The sequence below is a fragment of the Amborella trichopoda genome, chromosome 7 (genome assembly GCF_054954075.1).
Source record: "Amborella trichopoda isolate Santa Cruz 75 chromosome 7, AtrichopodaSantaCruz75HAP2 v2.0, whole genome shotgun sequence".
NCBI classification, from domain to species: domain Eukaryota; kingdom Viridiplantae; phylum Streptophyta; class Magnoliopsida; order Amborellales; family Amborellaceae; genus Amborella; species Amborella trichopoda.
The window spans coordinates 23,338,411-23,359,359 of NC_142342.1; the positions used below are offsets into that span (position 1 = coordinate 23,338,411).

The 20,949-nt window shown below is 31.6% G+C and overlaps 1 protein-coding gene across 2 annotated transcripts; it reads left to right on the forward strand.

Annotated features, from left to right (window-relative positions):
- The first annotated feature begins 894 nt into the window (after positions 1 to 894).
- Positions 895 to 20,552, forward strand: SCPL51 (serine carboxypeptidase-like 51). 2 transcript variants are annotated; one of them, XM_011631027.3, is made up of 13 exons: positions 895 to 1,262; positions 1,412 to 1,506; positions 1,665 to 1,772; positions 1,971 to 2,211; positions 2,354 to 2,397; positions 2,484 to 2,551; positions 2,619 to 2,724; positions 3,019 to 3,242; positions 3,715 to 3,784; positions 5,339 to 5,389; positions 11,303 to 11,355; positions 14,320 to 14,455; positions 20,186 to 20,552. In XM_011631027.3, the coding sequence occupies exons 1-13, from the start codon at positions 1,148 to 1,150 to the stop codon at positions 20,255 to 20,257; spliced, it is 1,383 nt and encodes a 460-aa protein (XP_011629329.1). In that variant the 5' UTR covers positions 895 to 1,147; the 3' UTR covers positions 20,258 to 20,552. The 2 variants fall into 2 exon arrangements, with proteins under 2 accessions (XP_011629329.1, XP_020517665.1); XM_020662006.2 differs by lacking the exons at positions 11,303 to 11,355; positions 14,320 to 14,455; positions 20,186 to 20,552 and adding an exon at positions 6,361 to 6,704.
- Positions 20,553 to 20,949: the final 397 nt, after the last annotated feature.

A 20,949-nucleotide genomic window follows, 5' to 3' on the forward strand; every position in this document is an offset into this window, starting at 1 on the left:
ATTTTGTTTTTTGTTTTTTGAGGTAACCCTAATTGCCCAATTATCTGAGGAAAAAGTTTATGTTTATGTAAGGGCAAGGTCCTAAATTATCAAATTAAGGCACACCTCAAATATTCATTAGAAGAAGTAATCATGGAAAACCTTGAATTCGATCATTTCGACCTCTAGATGTGTGGACATGAGAAAAAATAGATTTTAATTTTTGAAAATAATGCATCTTGTAATGTATTATTTAGACATTCAATTTTCAAGTGTTCATAGATCTACCTGATCTTATTTCAATCTTTAAATTTTATAATTCAAGATGAAAATAAATTTTAAGACGATCATAAAAATTTATGATACTAAAATAATATTTTTTGACATTATTTGAAAGTGCATCTTACTTTGATTGTTTAGTGCCTCAGCTTTAGATTTTTTTTTTTCAATATCTCCCAATTTCATCCTTGACCTAGCCTAGCCAAATGACTGAAGAGAATACCCCCAATACATGGGACAAGGCTATGACGATGAGGAGCACAACCCAATTTATTAAATCTTTTTTTTTCAATATTTATTAAGACAACCCAATTTATTAAATCTTTTTCTTTCAATATTTATTAAGATGTAGATTCTTAAGACCAACCAAATAATCAAGTCCTGCACTTGTTTATATCGAACTTCTCGTGGAAGTCTCATCCTTTCCTTAAAAACAAACAAATAAAAAAGTAGTAAGTTGATGAAAGTGACAAATTCGGTGTTCCCTCGTGTGTATGTAATATTCACACATAAAAACGGCATTATTAAACATTAATACATGAATCCTTGATCGATTCCATATATTAATGAAAAGATTGCACATTTGTTTGATTTGATTCCCTTTCCAAAACGGACACCTCCGACAGGCTGTAACATTGTTTCCTACTAATTCTTCTTTCGGTGGAGAGGAAAACAGCAAACAGACTCTCCTCCTTGTTCACGCCTTCTGGTTTTTTTCTGGTTTAGAGAGAGAGAGAGAAATGGTTTTTTTTGAGAGAGAAAGTGGGGGAATTGGGCTTTGTTGAATAACTAAAGAGAAAGGATGGTTTTTTGTTAAGAGAAAGTGGGTGGTGGAATTGGGTTTTGTTGAATAACTTAGAGAATTAAGATACAATTCATTATTTTATTCATGGGGAAGAGGGAGATTGGAGTTGTGTTTGGTTTGATTTTGTTGCAGGGAGTAGTGCAAGGATATGGAACGGAGGATGGATCAGAGGAGTGGGGCTACGTTCAAGTTCGTCCAAGTATTCAGTTTCATTTCTTTTTTTGTTTTATTTTTTCTATGTTTCTTTTCCATTTCAGTTTTTTGTTTTACGGATAATGAATGCCTTCCAACTTTTTATCTTTTTTTGTTGTTTTCTCTTTTTCTTGTAATTTTTATGGAAAAAAAAAGAGGCCCACCTTTTCTGGTGGTTGTATCACAGTCCTCAGAGAATCCTGAACTCCTCTGATCCATGGCCAACCATCCTCTGGCTCCAAGGTGGACCTGTAAGTCTCTCTCTCTCTCTCTCTCTACAAATCTGTACCAGGCTTAGTAAATATGGTTTTCATCTTTATTAAGATGGAATTATGAAGAATAGGAATGAAATTAAATGGAATTATGAAGAACAGGAATGAAATTAATTGTTTTGTGGGGTGATGTGCAGGGGGCATCAGGAGTTGGGTTGGGCAATTTCAAAGAAATTGGTCCTCTGGATACAAGCTTACAACCAAGGAATTCAACCTGGTTACAGAAAGCAGATCTCTTATTTGTGGTAAAACCACAAAAAGTCCTATTTCAAATCAAACAATAGAATTGATTGATCAATCCATAAATAAGTTTGTAGTTAATTCAAATTATTGTTATCTGAGTTGTTGTAATCCAAAAAATAGGATATTTCAATCAATTAAATTGATTGATTACTGATTAATCCATGAATAGATGTTTTTAATCCAAAATATTGGCATTTCAGGATAGTCCGGTGGGAACTGGTTTCAGTTTTGTGGAAGAAGATGATTTATTTGTTAGGACAGATGAAGAGGCCGCCATTGATTTGGTGACCCTTCTTAAGAAGCTCTACAATAACATCACGGCATTGCAGAGTAGTCCACTCTTTGTAGTTGCAGAGTCTTATGGGGGAAAACATGCTGTTACATTGGGTTTGGCTCTGTTAAAAGCCATTGAAGCAGGGGAATTGAAGCTCAAGCTTGGAGGTTACTCTCTACATTCCATCTCTTTTGACTCTTGAGCAGACAATTGCAGTTCCGAATCTGTAGACATTCTTTTCCCGTTTTCGTTTAAGTATAGAGAAAGAGAGAGTGTTCTAAATTGTGTGTTGTATCTGATTTTAAACAGGCATTGCATTGGGGAATAGTTGGATTTCTCCTGAGGATTTCGTGGTAATCACATTGAATTATTTCTTGGAATTATGAATGCTTAACACATTTCTCAAGATTGTTGGGTTGATTGCAAAAGTGTACTGCAGCTTTCATGGGGTCCTCTGCTGCTCGATGTCTCACGCTTAGGCTACCGAGATGCAGAGAATTCGATAAGGTATACAATGAACTCCAATTTCAAGTGACCTCATCTTTCTCTGAATCTGTTCTTTCATTCATTACAGAATGGCTCTGCAAATAAAGGAGCAGATAGCAACGAGGAAGTATGCGGATGCCACAGACTCGTGGATCAACCTCGAAGGCTTCATCAGCGGTTCGAGCAATGAAGTCGTGAGTTCTTTGTGCTAAAAAGCTCTCAATTCGATCATCTCGACTTCAAGATGTATGACATGAGAACAAATATATTTCAAGTTTTAAAAATAGTACATCATGTAATGTATTATCTAGATCACCAATTTTCAAGAATTTCAGGTGTTCATATACCTGATTGATATATACTAGCTTTAATCTTTAAATTTTATAATGAAAATAGATTTTTAGGCCATCACAAAGATTTCTGATATACCCTCAGCCTTATACAAACCACACGATTTATTTATTACGGCAATTATCTGTGTTGTATAGGATTTCTACAATTTCATGGAGGACTCTCGAAATGATCCAGTAGCAGCTACAATAAGCAGCAGCATGAACAGCAGGAGTATGGTATCAGCGAGACGCGTTAGTAAATACTCGAGATACCTCACCTCCATTAAGCCTGATGCCTCTGCTGCACAAGACATTGATATGGACACTTTCATGAATCAAGTCATCCGGAAAAAACTAAAAATTATTCCCAACAGTGTCCAGTAAGTTTTCCCCTCTCGTTCGGTTTCATTCATCATTATAGCGTTTTTTTTCCAATTAATTGGGGTTGTTATTATATTAAAAGTGAACTGAGCTTAAGTATCTATATCTTTTTTGGCTACTTTCTAACCGTTTCTTTTTTGGTCTATTCCTTACCTTTTTTAATCCTTCCTTCCGCTAATAGGCCTTGCCCAAGACCAAACAGTTCCAAAGAATAATAATAATAAAAATCCATAGTTTATGCCTGCACTACACAACAGGAAATATTCATGTACTCTCTCTTCTGAAAAAGATTTTGTTTCGTACATAGTTCCAAAGAAAAAAATAACAGTCAACATTTTATGCCAGCACTAGACAAAATAAAATATGCATCTACCCCCTCTTCTGAAAAACATTTAGTTTTTACGCCCTGTTTTCCATCTGTCATCTCTATCTATATGTCCTTGTGGAAACTCGTTTGGAACTTGGTTGCAGATGGGGTGGGCAATCTGATGGGGTTTTCGTGGGGCTATACAATGACTTCATGAAACCCAGAATCCAAGAAGTAAGTACCCTCTCTCTCTAGTGTGGTTCCTTGTCTCATTGTTTATCTAACGTCCATCTCTTTTATAGATGTCAAAACTGTTACATCTACTAAATGTTAAAATAGAAGGGGAAGAAAGGAGAAAATAATTTATATGTTCTTTATAAAATAAAAATTCCAAATTTAGATCAGTTTCATCGTTAGGATTATCGAACCCTAAAATGATATTTATATTTTGCGGGTAGACAGCACAAAAATAGTGAGTTGGCCGACTCACCGAACACTTTTTCAGAATTTTTTTTTAATGTTTTGAAAAAGATTGGGTAGTGTTTCGGCCATAAATATTTATTTTTTACACTTTTTTGGATTACTTCTAAAATACCCCTAGGTGTTGGATGAATTTTGTTTAATTATTCTTTAAACATATTTTTATATTTTTTGGGACTTCTTTATCAATTTTCAACCCCATTTAGCCCAGTCGAGACCATTCTGGTGAGGGCCAATTACCCTGGTCTTGGGATTATTTGGTTTTGGCTCATGGGCAGGTTACTCGTATCCGGCTCATGGCCGGGTTTCGAGGCAGCCGTACAATTGAACACTGGGATGTGGAACATTATGGTGTGGATCTAACTATAATGAATTATAGTTATTCATCGAGACTTATTCAAAATGAATTATAAATTGAAGGAATATTTAATGACTTATAAATTGAAAGAATATTTAGTTGACTAAAATAGTGAAAGAGTTTGGATCTACCTCCCGCTTAGTTTACTTCCTCCACAGTAATTAAAGAGAGAAAAAGTTTATATAAGGATGCAACCTTATAATGTAGAACTACTGCTTAGTTTACTTTCTCCAAAGTAATTAAAGAATGGAAAGTGTTTATATAAGGATGCAACCTATAGAACTATGGATGCCCCTCAAAAATCCACCGGAAAAGGTAGTTTTAATGTTGTAAAACCCTTTGATTGATCATCTCAATATCGAGATATATGAATGTGAAAAATAAAAGGATTTGAAGTCTCAGAAATAGTGTGTTTTACAATATATTATCTACACCGTCTATTTTCAAGATTTTCATATGTTTATAGATCTACTTGATTTTAACCATTTTTTAAATTTAAAATTTTATAATTAGATATAAAAATAGATTTTGAAATAATCCCAAAAGTATTTTACATCAAAATTATATATATGATAAAATTTGAAGGTGCACCTTACGGATACATCCGTACGCCAATTGTATCCATTAAAGAATAATGGTTGTCAATTCAACCTCATCACACAAGTTTCGTTTTTGTTTGATGATGTAAACATACAAAAGAAAGGGAGTGTATATATTCTTTTGGCTTTTCTTATTGTATAGTTTCTTAGCAAACATTTTTACTACCATTTATTTATTGTATATTTTCTTAGAAAAAGTTTGATAGATTAATTAAATGAAGATTTTCCCAGGAAACATTCCAAGAAACAAATAAAGACGTTTTAAATGAAAATGTAGAGACAACAGATGACGAGTTTCTAAAATCTTTTGAGTAAAGTGTGTTTGATTGGTTGCTTTGCTTTGGCGTGCAGGTTGACGAGCTTTTAACCAAGGGCATAAATGTGACTATTTATAATGGGCAGGTAAGGGAATCCTTGTGCTCCTTTGCAAACTCATCCCTTTTTCAACAACCATTTGGGATTCTTCTTTTCTTTTCGTTTCTTTTCTTTTTCTTTTTATTTTTTTTATTTTTTTATTTTTTTATTTTCTTAGGTCTTTCAAACATTATGGAAAAGATTTATGTGCACTTTGTTTAGAGATATCATTTCTCAAGAGACTCAAAGTCTCAAAATGTTTTTTTGGCGGTATAAGGTTTCAAACTAATATATCTTTCAACCCATTAGACTCAAATAAGCTGGTTCGGCTATGCATTTTTTTACCTAAACAAAATATTAAATGACATATCTTTCATTTTTATCTAAACACTCCCCTTTAAAAATCTACACATCTCTCTCATAAATCTCTCTCTAAAACAAAAACCTCTCTCGCTCACTTTTTCACTCCCTATCCTATCTCTCACATAGAGTCTTCTATTTACTCTCTCTCTCCTGGGCTCTGAGTTTCTCTCATCTTTGTCAGATTAGCTCTTTATTCACTCGCTGTAGCTTTCCTCTTCATTTCTTTAGTTTTTGGTTTCTCTCTCTAAATCATCCGGTTATGTTATTCTCTCTCCTAAACAGTGGTAGGAAAGTCTTGATTTCATAATCAGGCAGTTTCAGATAAACAAATGAACGGCTCTGGACTTTGATTGAGAAATTTATCTGTAGTTTCCAAACACCTTTCGGCTGAAAAATAGATAACCAAATCGGCTAATTTTTTAATAAACATGGTGTGTGGAGAAATTTTCCCTTAATATAGTATAAGAAAGAATTACATTGGTACCATAAGTAGAAAGGCCTATTTTGTGGAGGTCCATATTTATGAGAATTTTATACAGCGGTCCACCTGTAACATCTTTTTTTATCTTTTCCAATAATATTCATGATTCTGATGTTCCAAACATTGGACTCATACTACCTTTTTATTTTACTGTTGTAAATTTTTTGAATTGTAGGGCTATTTGTCTACTATGAGGAAAATTTGGGATCTTTGATGATTCCAATATCGAATTGCCGTAAAGTTGGGCACCTTGATGTCAGTAACATCGGACAACCCTATAATAGTTGTGGTCGATCCAATGTTCGAGACATCGGACATACTCATTAATCCTTCAATTCGGCTCTCATGAAATTACGGTATCTGTAGTATCGGACCACATTTTATAGGTATGATGTTTGCAATATCGAACAGGTCCAACGAAAGACCACATGCTAAGAGGGTGATATAATGTTACAAACATTAGAATGACGAGCAAAAAGAAGGGATAATACCTATTGCAGGGTAGTCCGATGTTACATACATTAAACTGCCCAACTATATGTCAATCTAAAGTCGGAGTTAGTGGACCTAACAGAAATTGTCCATATGCAAGCCCTAAACTTCAAAAAAATAAAAATAAATATTGATATGAAGTTTGGAACATCAGATCCAGGGGTAGTATTGAAAACAATATAAAAGAGCTTGCGAGGTGGACTTTTACATAAAATTTGCATAAAATATGGACCTATGTGTAATGCCCTTTTTTATTTAGAGCAATGATCCAATGCAACGGTTGTATCATAGTATAATGCAACGACACTTCTAGAAAATTATGTTTGTGGTATTTGTATGACTCCAAATTTTGCACACACTCTTCATCCCAATAAATTAATCTCAAAAAAAAAAAAGTTCAAGTTGAACTCTAAATATGGTCAAAATGAGTCCCCTCCAAAAATGAATCTAGACCATTCATTTTGTGAATTTCAAGATCATAGCCTTTATAAACTCAAAATCAATTTTTTTTTTTTTAACATTATTCGTCTAATGATAATAAAGCCATTCAAAAAAAATTAGAAATGAAAAAATCCTTTTAAGGCCTAGATTTAAGCATCTCACCAAAATGAATGGCCATTGTTAATTGGGCTAAAAAAATATTTTTTAGGTTGTGTTTTCAATTTTTTCTTTTTTTGTGATTGCTCATTAGAATGAAAAGATTGTATATTTCAAAATTTGGATCAAACAAATGGCCATAAGATGGTTTTTTAAGGTTGTTACATTATATTACTATACAACGGTTGCATGAAATCATTGCTCTTTTATTTATGGGTCAAAGGTGATTTTTCATATTCGATTTTGAAAGAAATTACATAAGGTTGTAAATCTTATACTGTAGAAATAAAAAGTCCCCCCTATTATTCCGATGACGAAAACCCCTACGGTTGATCTTCTCAACCTCAAGATATATAGAAATCAAAAAAAAAAAAAAAAGGATTTCAAATTTTAAAATAAGAATGTCCTTGTAACAAATTATCTAAGACCGTTTATTCTCAATTTTTCAAATGTTTATAGATGTATTCGATCGATATTATTTTTTGAGCTTTAAATTTTGGGAAAGGTTTTTATACTTTCCCTACAACATAGAAGATCTATGCTTCTCCTACCATCCAGCTGTCCAATTTTGATCAAGCAAGTCACTGACTGTTTGATCTTAGATCAGACATCTAAAAGTATTATATTTATATTTATTTTTATACAAATTGTGTGAATATTAAACTTGGTACATGTCATCTTCTCATTGGGGTGCACCTATAAAAAATATTAAAAATAATTTTTCGATAAAATACAATGATCAAAATACCCCTTGAATCTTTCAGGGGTATTTTGGTAATTTTATTTTATTGAAAATATTTTTTTTATATTTTTCATTAGTGCGAGTTTAATAGAGAAAACTCCAAAGTTTGGTGTCAAAATAATTTATAGAAAAAAATAAAAAAATAATAATGTAGAATCGTGAGATTGTGATTGGGGCAATCTCAGCCCACCATTTAAAATGGATAGTTGGATAAGGAGAAATATATAAATTTTATGTTGTAGGGAAAACATACAAAGCTTGTCCTTAAATTTTATAAGTTAGTCTGAAAATAGGTTATAGGGCCATCTTTAGGATTTCATTCACTGAAAGTGCATCTTTTAGCAAGCTTTAGAGGTGCATCCTATTTTGATTGTTTGAGGATGACACCATACATGAACCACACAATTTCATTGTTATTTTTTATTTTTAACTATATTGTGTTTTTCTTAAATTTTAACTAATATTTTCCATGACTAAAATCTTGGAGTTTCCAATTTATTCTAAACATAATATGATTGTATTTTTAAAATTTTAAAGTAAAAAAATAAAGAAACTTAATTTAAAATAAGATATTTGAAATTTTAGGAAAGGATTCCTGCTATGTCATATTTTTAGTTACACTTATTTATTTACTTATGTTAAGTAATTTATGTCATTAATACAATAATTGAATATATCAAATAGTATAAAAAAAATTATTTAATAAATCTGTTAATAAAATTTAAGGTTTTAAACTAGGATTATTTGTTCTTTTAACAATTCAGTAATGTGAGTTTAAAATCAGAGATTCTTATTATTTTCGTGAATTTTTTTTAATATCCCTTAGTGGGACATCAAACTCGGGGAAACTTGGTCTCGTCAAGGAACTCAGTCGAGTATTCAGAACTCGGGCTGAGTAGTCAAAAGGAGTAACTCGACCGGAGTAGGACCGAGTATTATATCATAATTTAAAAAAAAAAAAAAAAAAATGCAAAATAATCCAAAAAATAGAACCGGTTCTAGGATCTGGGTTTTAAAATAATATCTAAAATAATGATTGAGATTATTCTAGGTCATGCTAGAGGACAACAAGAAGTAATACCCTTCTAGGGAATAATTATCATAATGAATATATACATTTTCTCAATCTGGAGATTGATTTATTATTTAGGAAATCTTTGCACCTAACATCGCCCCTAGTATGGAATATGTGTGACCCCAGACCACTGTTGAAAAAATTGGGGCGATCTAACCACTAACCGCCCGATTAGATCAGAACTGGGCGGTTTCGATTTTGGGCAGTTTTGATGATCAACCAGTATTTAAAAAAAATTAAAAATATATATATAAATTCTCAAAAATAAGGAATTTGATTTATAATTAATTTTTAATATTTTTTACATTATGGTAAAGATTAAAAATTGTTTTGCTTATTAATACTCGCTTTTATATTTTCTTATCTTTTTCAAAAAAAATTTAAAATACCCCTAGGCACAAATCGATTCGTTAAAATCCTGTTTTTCATTAATTTTGAACTTTATTTGAATGTGTTATTTTTTAATCATTCTTTATATGCTTTTCATATTTTAATAGGATTTTTTGTTTTTTTGTTTTTTTTTCAACACTTTTTTGACCGCCTGGGACTTGCCCAGTTAGAGCAGTTGAATCAGCCGGTTTACTAGTTAGGCCGGTTAAACTATTTCTGGGCCAATGTCCAGTTAACCATTCCAGTTCGATTTTGCGAACACTGCCTCAAACCATCTGATATAAAAGGTGGCAGAGATTGCTTTAATCATAGTGTCACGCGCAATATTGTTTTATTTTTAATTTTTTTCTACAAAATCAGTTTTAATAAAATTTGGGATGTGCCTTTACCTTTTATATATATATATATATATATATATATGACCAAACTACCACTACATACTGTAATGTATTTTGGTCATTTTATTAAAAATATTGTTTTTATCAAGTGCACCTCTATGAGATGTTTGCATGCACCAAAGTTTACTTCAAAATGATAATAAAATAAAGGGAAAATGACCTCTACCCCTTCCTCGAAATTTCCATCCCTATTAGCCATTTGGGTTCACCAAAATCCCTTATACTCTCTTAAGTTTAAAATTTTGGGACTCTTAACCCCTTAATTATGCTTTTGTTTGTTCTTTTACAAAATTGATATTTTAATTTTACAAAATGCCAAACCCTTTCATTAGTGAACTTCCTTTCCTTTCTCTTGTGTTGCCTAAAACCAATCTTACCTTAGTAGATACCACTCTATAAATGTAGACATGAATAAAATTGTTTTTTTAATATTATGACCTATTTTACAATTGTATCAATATCTTTTGAACTTGGAAAATGATTAATCAAGATCTTTATTACTATTGTTAATGGATTATTATTATTATTATTTATTTATTCATTTAATTTAAGAAACTTCTCGAAATACCTATAAGGGATGAATTATTTAAGAATTAATATATTGTTGTTGTTATTATTGTTATTATTATAATTATTATAATAATAAATAATAATAATAATATAATAATAATAATAATAGTAATAATAATAATAATTATCATCATCATCAATACAATTTGTTTATGAAGTCAAAAAAAAGAAATGTATAGTTTTGGTATTTTTGTGATTAAATTTGTAAAAAGAACAAAACAAAACATAATTAAGGGTTAATAGTCTCAAAGTTTTACACTTGAGGGGGTACAAGGAATTTTGGTGATCCCAAAAAGTTAATAAGGATGAAAATTTCGGAGAGAGAGATAAAGGTCATTTTTCCTAAAATAAAATAAAATAAAATATTTTGAGCTGTCTGCTTGAAAATTGATGCTCTCGTAAGCTAACTTATAATGTTATGAACAAAGAAATCAAATGCGTATTTAGATCACATGACAGGGAATAGAGTATGTTTTGTATGCATTTTTATTTATATAAGGATTTTTTTATTCATTTTTAGGTCAATATTATATACACTAGAAAGTAATTTTGCTCACTATTATAAGAGCTCTACGTGGATAACCGGGAATTACTGTTTTTGGAAGAAAGAAGTTTGCCAGCACCCACTCTATGCCCTTTTGCTGGAAAATAACTAAACTTTGTTAGTTGAAAGGGGAAAAAATAAACAGTTAGAAAGAATTGGATGAATGAATTCACACTTTAATTCCCATAGTTTTTTGCATTTTTTTGTTATGTGAGATTTACCCCTATTTACTCCTTTAATAGAACACAACGGCATACTTTTGAATTCACATAGCTGATCCCAAATAGTTTTTATGTTTTTATATGGCAGGTGGATCTTATATGTTCAACCAAAGGAGTACAAGCATGGATCCAGAAACTCAAGTAAGGACTAGTACCTAACCCTTCCCATCATAAATGGCTCGATAAACTATGGAGGAAAATTGTTTAATGCGGCAGGGTCTGCATTTCTACATTTGTGGTCCCCGAAGTATCAAGCATCAATCTTAAAGATGGATGCAAATAGGTGGTCCATTTAAAACCAATTCAAACTATCAGTTCAAATATTTTCTTAATAGAATTATTATTTTTAATTTTCAAAATTTAATTATATATTCATATTCATGATCTCCATGTTAGAGATTACATGTCCTAACAAATTGAGTCCAAAAATCCATCTCAAAAATAATTTTTTAAGAGGTGACTCATTTCTACATAGACTCGTAGAAACCGTATCCAACTATGAAAAGTCGTCAAAATGACAATTGAAAAAACGGAAAAAAAGTTGTGTTCTAATGGGAGGAAAATGTAAACTCGCTCTCACTCTGGCAAAACCTTATGTAGAAGTATATGTTGACTCTTCATTTTGGGCTATTAATCTACTTATCTTTGGAACTTGAAGCAGATTTAGAAGAATGAGAAATTCAAATGTCAACCTCAAATAATCTAAAAGAACTCCTACTTCAAGAGTGAACGTACTTTGGATGGCCACATTGGGGTATTCAAGAACACAAACATCATTTTCTTTTGAATTATTCGTCTGGTGATTACATCACACAATCTCAAAGCCTAATAAAAATTGAGAGCATATACTATGCTCCTGTGGGAGCAGGCTGTACTTACTCCATCGAGTGAAAGAGCTCATTGGGAGGATTTCGTGGATATGGAATTTCGATATCCACCTGTAGAGTCATTAGATGTTTATTCCCAATAAAAAGAGTTGTGTTTTTTTTGGGGGTTAGATTTACATGAACGGTTCCCCTACATGATGGTAGGAATGGTACTCAAGATATCATGAGGTATCGCATTTTAGTTTCTTTAATATTTAGATCTCACCTTAAATAGATTAAACAATTCCTCTTCAATTTTAGAACTTTATTTACGGAAAAAGTTTATATACGGTGTCAACATTATACTAAAGAAGTAAGGTCCTCCTTAAAAACCTATCAAAGAATGTTGTTTTGTCATTAGAAAATTCTCCAATTGATCATCTTGACCTTGATATATATGGATACGGAAAAATAAAAAACATAAACTTGACCTCTTAGAAATAGTACATTTTGTAATACATTATCTGGACCATCCATTTTTAAGATTTTCAAGCATTCATAGATCTGCTAGATCTGCTTCATTTTTTGAGCTTTCAATTTTATAATAGAGGTGAAAAATAAACTTTTAGGCCTTGATGAGAGTTTTGACACCAAAAATACATATTTTAATGAGATTTTGAGGTGCACTTTACCTTGAGTGTCCTTATACAAACCTCACCCTTTTTTTAAAGCATATACAAAGTGTGTTTTGATTTTTTATTTTTTTTTGAGGTTAATTGCTACGTTGAAGGGGTTATTACTTCAAAATTTTGATGTCCTAAAAAATATCCTAGAGGAGGTTTTACACATGGGATTAAATGCTTCAAAATTTTGATGTCCTAAAAAATTTCCTAGAGTAGGTTTTACACATGGGATTAAATGCGCCTTTTGGGGAGCATGGAATATTTTGGCATTAAACTATGAAAAATGATCCTGTAGAACCCTCCTCCACTCATGTGTATAGGACTCCAAAAGATCATTATTAAATTTGGCATGGATTTTAAAAAAAATAAAGTCCCACACCCATGTAATAATTTTTTTAAAGATTCGTACCAACTTTAATAATGATCTTTTGAAATTCTGCACACATGGATGGAAGAAAGTCCTCACATTTAAATTATACATTTCTCACTTGATATACAACAGTGGGGTACTATTACATGCATGCATAGTACTTTCCCGCAATAACTTCTATGCATATTCTAAAAAAGTTCCGATATGATTTTGTTCGAGTGCCAAGAAAAGTTTACTCCTCGTATGCATAAAAAGGAAAGGGAAAATACCATTTAAACAATCATAACCTCTTGCAATATCATTAAGGGGTCAAACCATACCTATTTAACTATGCATTGTAATTTTTATTTTACTCAAGAACTTCCTAAGAGAATATCGTATAAGTTTTTAAATTGCCCGTGCTTAAGGTTGAGAATTATGAACAAGTATGGATATTTTAGTAATTTTATCTACCTAAGAGGCCCCAACCAAGTGAATATATTATCAATACTTGTTAAATGTTTGTCAAATTATTAAAATGCTTTTGCCTTTCTAGGAGATGCATGTTTTAACAAGGGCAGTTTGGATATTTTTAAGATATTTTGAGAGGAGGAGCCTCTTTTAAATGAAAATTTAAAAGTAAACTCCTTAATGTTAATCACTATCTATTGACCCCCGTAGTGAATTTATATGCAGTTTTGAACCCTAGAATGATATTTCCCAAGGGAACTTTATGGAAAAATTATATTTTATGACCTAAATTTAAATATCGCCCCCTACACATTCTATTTTACAATCAAGCTCATTTTTCGAAAGTACATGTTGTATTTTTACTTTTTTACTTATTCTATCCATTGGATTAAGCTAAATTTTGGACATCCGTACTTCTCACTACAAATTTCTATAAAATTACGTAAACAATATTGTGGAAGTAATAAAATAACCAAAATTCCCCTGAAACTTGTCTGAGATTGTTTGTTTTTTAAATTTATTGAATTATATTCCTACAATCGTATGTGTGAGATGTATGGATGCTCGAAATTTGAACTTAATCCAATATAAAGGAAAAAAAAAAACTGAATTACAATACACTCTCAATAATGAGACTTGAGAGTAAAATACAAAATATATGACTATATTTAAATTTTGAGATTAAAACGAGATTTTTATGTATATTCTAAATTGCTCCAAAAAGAAATAGTTTTCTCCTTAGAAAGATGAACAAAGCCACTTAGGATAGCTTATTGGTTTTCTTGTTGATGGGCAGGTGGGGTGGGCTCGAGGGATTTAATAAGGGAGAAAGACGAGCCTTGAATTGCACAGGAAGAGGACAGAACACGATGGGTTTTTTCAAGTCATACGCGAACCTTCATTTCTACTGGATCCTAGGAGCTGGCCACTTTGTAAGTGCAAAAGTACTCTCCCTTTTACTTAGCGAAAAAAAAAGAGAAGCACACACCCTTTTACTCGTTAAAAAAAAAGAAGAAAAGTACTCTCCCTTTTAATAATAGGAAAAATAAAAGTACATAAATGGACTATTTACTTTAGGAATAAACACATTTTTTAAAAATATAATTTGATTCTAATTTTTAGAAAATATACAATCTTTAAAATGGAGATCATGAATATGAAATAAAAATAAAAATTGAAAACTAGAGGAGTTAGGGTTGTAGTGGTACCACTTGTGTCCTAGCTAAGATCTAGGCTTCCATGGTTACATAATGCATTAAAAAAACTATTAACGATTTTAAAAAATCCCCACTAAATTACCCAAAAAAAAAAAAAACATTTGGTTCATTGGTTACACTTGTTTTACCTTTTATACAAGGGAAAGTTTATATAGAGAGTAGGCTCTGAACAATCTAATTAGAGCTTACCACAAAAATTTCACTAGAAGAGGTTGTTTTGATGCCCAATTATCCTCAAATTGATCATCTCGACATCAAGATGCAGGGACTTGAGAAAAAAATGGATTTCAAGTTTGGAAATAGTGCATCTTGTAATGTATTTGTGGACTGTCAATTTTTAAATTATTCAAATTTACGTAGATATGCTCGATCTACATTATTTTTTAGCTTTTAAATTGTATAATTAGAGATGAAAATATATTTTAAGGCTAGTCAAAGATTTCAAGTATTGAAACCACATTTCTCGACACTATTTGAAGGTGGCTCTAATTTGATTGTTTAGAGCCTTGGCTCTATACAAACCGCACCCTTTATACAAAGTTTATATAGAGTTGAGGCTCTAAACAATCAAATTAGATCCCATCTCAAAACGTTAACTAGGAGAGGTTGTTTTGTTGCCCAAATATCATCAAATTAATCATTGCGACATCAAGATGCATGAACATGAGAAAAAAATAGATTTCAAGTTTTGAAAATAGTGCATCTTGTAAGGCATTTTTGAACTGTTAAGTTTAAAGATTTTCAAGTTTTCATAGAACCACTCGATCTACACTATTTTTTAATCTTTAAATTTTATAATTAAAGATGAGAATATATTTTAAGGCTATCACAACGATTTTCAGTATCGAAACCACAATTCTTGACACTATTTGAAGGTGCACTTTACTTTGATTGGTTAGAGCCTCGGCTCTATACAAACCGCACCCTTACTTATAACTATAGCTTATATTTCCTTTGAATTTTGAGTTTGGTCAATACAATAAATGTAGCCACCCAATTTTACATACAAGGAGGTTATAATCACTTGTCTCTCATATTTCAAATCAAGTAGTTGTTTCAAATCAAGTAGTTGTGAGTACATCAGTAACTATGCTGAAAGTTCAAAAAACCAAAAAACTCGAACTTTGTGACACATCCCAATCCATATAATTTCGCATCTAATGACTAAGAGAAATTGTGATCACCTTGTAATAATACCAATGGTTTTAGTATACAATCCCTCGATAACAATGTATACGATTTTTTGGGGTTGCTGTGTTATGAAATTTTGTAAACCTTTCGATAAAATCTCATTGGAAAACATATTTCTCTTGCATTTTTGCACATGATTGTGGAAAAATTGTGCAGATGTATTGAAATACTTTAAATAAAGGGTCAAGAAAAACATGTTGCAAAATGGAATTTTTTTCGAGTTTGGAATTTTATATTTTACATTTTTTCAATCCATGGTTGTTATGGTAGAGATGATCGACTTACATGTTTTCAAATATTAGAAGAGCGCTTTCCAGCAAGATCTGGAGCTGAGTGAAGAGAGTGCCCTAAGGGCACATTTGGTTCATGTGAAATAGTTGAACGTAATTTCTTAGGAAATAGTTTTCTTAGATTTAGATCTCCTATGTTTTTTTTCTATGAAATTGTTTTCTTTCGTTTGGTAAACTATTTGGGAATCTACCCTCTTGGAATCTGGGATGTAAGCTATTCTCTTTCTCTAGAAATCTAATCTTTCTTTCTCTCTCTAAAAATCTAATCGCTCTCTTTAAAACCCATCATTTCTCTCTAGAAACCCAATCTTTCTTTCTCTATCTAAAAACCTTTATCTAGAAACCCAATCTTTCTCGCCCTTTCTAAAACTCCATTATCTTTTTCTCACTAAAAAACCATTCTCTCTCTAGAAACCTAGTATCTCTTTCTCTTTCTAAAAACCCATTCTCTCTTCTTCTAAAAACTCAATATTTCTCTCTAAAAAGCCTTTCTTTAGAAACCCAATCTCTCTCTAAAAATCCATTCTCTTTAGAAATCCAATCTCTTTTTCTCACTAAAATTTCATTCCCTCTTTCTCTATCTAAAAGCTCATTCTCTCTAAAAATTGATTCTCTTTAGAAACCCAATCTCTCTCTCTTTCTAAAAATCCATTCTCTCTCTCTCTCTCTCTAAAAACCTATTTTCTCTTTAAAACTCATTTTTCTTTCTCTCTCTAGAAACCTATTTTCTCTTTAAAACTCATTTTTCTTTCTCTCTCTAAAAACCTATTTTCTCTTTAAAACTCATTTTTCTCTCTCTCTAAAAACTTATTTTCTCTCTAAAATACCAACCTCTCTATCTAAAAACCCATTCTCTCTCTAAAAACTCAATATCTCTTTCTCTCTCTAAAAACCCTTTTTCTTGCTCTAGAAATCCAATCTCAATTTTTCTCTCTAAAAACACATTTTCTCTAGAAATCTAATCTCTCTCTCTCTCTAAAAACCCATTCTCTCTCTAAAAACTCAATATCTCTTTCTCTCTTTAAAAACCCTTTTTCTTGCTCTAGAAATCCAATCTAAATTTTTCTCTCTAAAAACACATTTTCTCTAGAAATCTAATCTCTCTCTCTCTCTCTCTAAAAACCCCTTCTCTCGCTCTAGAAATCCAATATCTATTTCTCGTTCTAAAAACACATTTTCTCTAGAAACCTAATCTCTCTCTCTCTCTAAAAACCTATTCTCTAGGAACCCATCTCTCTCTAAACCCAATCTCTTTTTCTCTCTCTAAACACATTCTTTCTCTAAAAACCTAATCTTTCTTTTTTTAAAACTCACTCTCTTTTTCTCTCTATAAATCCAATATATCTCTTTTTCAAAAAGTCCATTCTCTCTTTCTCTATGTGAAAACTATTTTCTCTCTCTAGAAGCTCAATCTCTCTCTAAAAACCCATTCTCTCACTCTAGAAATCCAATCTCTCTTTCTCTCTCAAAAAATCCACCATCTCTAAAAACTCAATATCTCTTTCTCTATCTCTTATTATCTCTTTATCTTCTAAAAATTAATTCCCTCTCTAAAACTCCAATTTATCTTTCTCTCTAAAAACCTGTTCTCTCTTTAGAAACTCAATATTTATTTCTCTCTCTAACAATCTATTCTCTCTCTAGAAATCAATCTCTCTTTAAAATCTCATTTTCTCTCTAAAAACCCAATCTATCTTGCTTTCTCTAAAATCCAATCTCTCTTTCTCTATCTAGAAACCCATTCTCTCTCTAAAAACCTATTTTCTCTTTCTCTATCTAAAAACCCTCTCTGTGGAAACCCAATCTCTCTATAAATCTAAGCTCTCGTTCTCTCTCTAGAAATCCAAGTTTTTTTTCTCTCTAGAAATCAATCTCTTTCCCTCTCTAAAAATCCAATATCTCTTTCTCTCTAGAAATCAATCTCTTTCTCTCTCTAGAAACCCAATCTCTCATCTCTTTCTAAATACTCATTACCTTTCTCTAGAAACCAATCTCTTTTTCTCTCTAAAATCCCAATCTCTCTTTCTCTCTCTAAAAACCCAATATCTCTTTATCTCTCTAGAAACCCATTATGTTTTTAAAATTTTCTAAACAGTATTTTTTAGCTTATTGGAAACAAGAAAAGTTTGAAGAGTGATATAAAAAAAATAAATAAAAAAGGAGGACTTCTTAATGGGCTGGGCTGGGCCCAGGCCTAATATAATCTTTTCGGGTTGGGTTGGGTTGGGTTGAGCAGGGCTTTGATAGTACATATTCAAGGGCGGGCTGAGATTTTCGGTACACTTTTCGAGCCAGGCCCTACGGGGCTGGGTCAAACTATTTTCGGGCTTTGCTGAGCCTCGGGCCAGCCTAGCCTGATGGCAAACTTACTTACACCTCTGTCCCCAGTTATTTTGAAAAAAATTGGAATCATAGCTACATAGATTTCAATTTCTTAGATTTTGGACACTTTTTATTGAAATTAATTTCATAGGTAAAAAGATTTCATACTCTTGTGATGAACCCAACGTGAGAAATTAGTTATTTTCGAAGAAAATAATTTTTAAGAAATCATTTTCATACGAACCAAACGTGTGTTACGTAATTTTATCCCTTTTAATAATTCGTCTATTCCATACGGGAAAAGAATTTGTAAACTAATACGACCCCAACCCAAATCCCATGGAAAAATGTAGTTAGGGGAACCCGAAAATCCATCATCTCTTCGTCAACAATCATGGATTTGGAGAAAGAACGATTTGAGGTCCCACAAAGGCTCGATCATGTAACACTCTTCTGGATTATTCATTTCGAGTGCTCACAGATTTACTAGTTCTGTGTTGTTTTTTATGCTATAGATTTGCAAGCAATGACAAAATTTTTTTACACTGCATCTAATTTCCCCATAGTTTGAAAAATCCATATATAGGAAAAAGTTTATGTAAGGTCTAAGCTTTATGAAAGCAAAACAAAAGCCTCACCTCAAATCTTCGTCTAGAAAGTACTTTCGGTAATAAAAATCTCTATGATAGATCTAAAATCAATTTTAAACACCAACAATAAAACTCAAAATTAAAAAAATGGTATAGATCTTACGGATCTATGAATACTTACTTTTAGGATGAAATGGATGGTCTAGATAATTAATTACAATATACACTATTTTTAAAGTTTAAAATTCTATTTTTGTTTTCACAAACATAATGTTCAAGCAAAGATGATCAATTTAAAAGGTTTTCCAATGCTTGAATGGTAATTTTCAAGGAGTTAGGAGGTGAGGATTTAGTTGTTATGATAGGACCGCAGCCAAACCTGTACCTATATATATAGTAAAATTGATCACTAGTAAAATCAGATGTGCTTCTATTCTCAACGATGGATGGTGGAGAACTGAAATACAAAAACCTTCCTATGCTTTAAGGAGCAATTTTTTCTTTCAATTGCCCATTTTTTAAAGGAAAAAGTTTATATAGAGCCAAGGTTCTAAACAATCAAATTCGAATCCACCTCAAAAATTTCACTAGAAGAGGTTATTTTGATGTCCCCAAATATCATCAAATTGATCATCGTGACATCAAAATGCATGGACATGAGAAAAAAATGGATTTCAAGTTTTGGAAATAGTGCATCTTATATTGCATTTTTGAATCGCCAATTTTCAAGATTTTCATAGATCTGCTCATCTACAGTATTTTTGAAGTTTTAAATTTTATAATTAAAGATGACAATATATTTTAAGGCTATCACCATGATTTTAAATATTGAAACCATATTTTTCGATACTATTTGAATGTATGATTTACTTTGATTGTTAGAACCTCGGCTCTATACAAACCACACCTTTTTTTTAAATGAAGACATTTAAATTAAGTATACGACAGCATTCGCGGCGTAAAATCGTGAATTTTCCTTCAAGTCTCCCAAAATTGAGTTTCTTCTTAGAATTTGCTGTTATGCAAAGTAGGCTAATTGATGTTCATGACAGGTACCCGTTGAGCAGCCATGTGTGGCCCTCGACATGGTGGCCGACATCACACATTCCCCTGTCACTTCTTGATTATGCCAGCCAACCAAATTTCAATTTTTTTTGTTAATAATAAAATTGGCCAATAGTATATTCTCCTGCATGAGGAGCACAATATATATTTACTCCATTTGGTTAAAACTCTGCATAGGAGTATTTTTAGGACTGCAAAATTTGGGATTATCTGGGCTCCAATATCAAATTCTTAAAAGAAAAAGAAAAAAAGGTTTATTTGCGCTTTATGTGTGCCATAAAAAGATAATACTCTAAGTTTGACTAAAGATAGTTTGGTTCTTGAATCATTGAATGAAAGTGATTAGAAACTTAATCTGATTTTTTTTTTTGTTAAGTTCTTGGTAGTTCTAAAGTGGATGGAAGATTTTGATACTGAAAGCATGTGCCGAAGTTTATGATGTGCTTATGGAATTACACTATGGGAAAAACAATGATTTATCACAATGATAAAATTACATGTTATTAGAGTTTAAGATGCAAGTGTATATAAGGCCTAAGCCTTATGAAAATGTAAGGCAATACCTCAAAACCACACCGAAAGATGCAGTCTCATAAATTCTCATGATGTTTTAAAAGCTATTATTTTTTTTTTGAATATGAATTTGAAGGTCTAAAAATAATGTAAAATCTAAAAAAATTAGCGGTCCAAATAATGCTATAAGAAAAAACTTGTAAATTTTTTTATGAATTTATCTTAAATGATGATAAGA

Bases quoted from the DNA above. Each gene is read 5' to 3' on its own strand.
- SCPL51 (XM_011631027.3), top strand. From the start codon at position 1,148: ATGGGGAAGAGGGAGATTGGAGTTGTGTTTGGTTTGATTTTGTTGCAG. The intron at 1,263-1,411 runs GTATTCAGTTTC...GGAAAAAAAAAG, and splicing joins CTACGTTCAAGTTCGTCCAA to AGGCCCACCTTTTCTGGTGG. The intron at 2,725-3,018 runs GTGAGTTCTTTG...TGTGTTGTATAG, and splicing joins GCGGTTCGAGCAATGAAGTC to GATTTCTACAATTTCATGGA.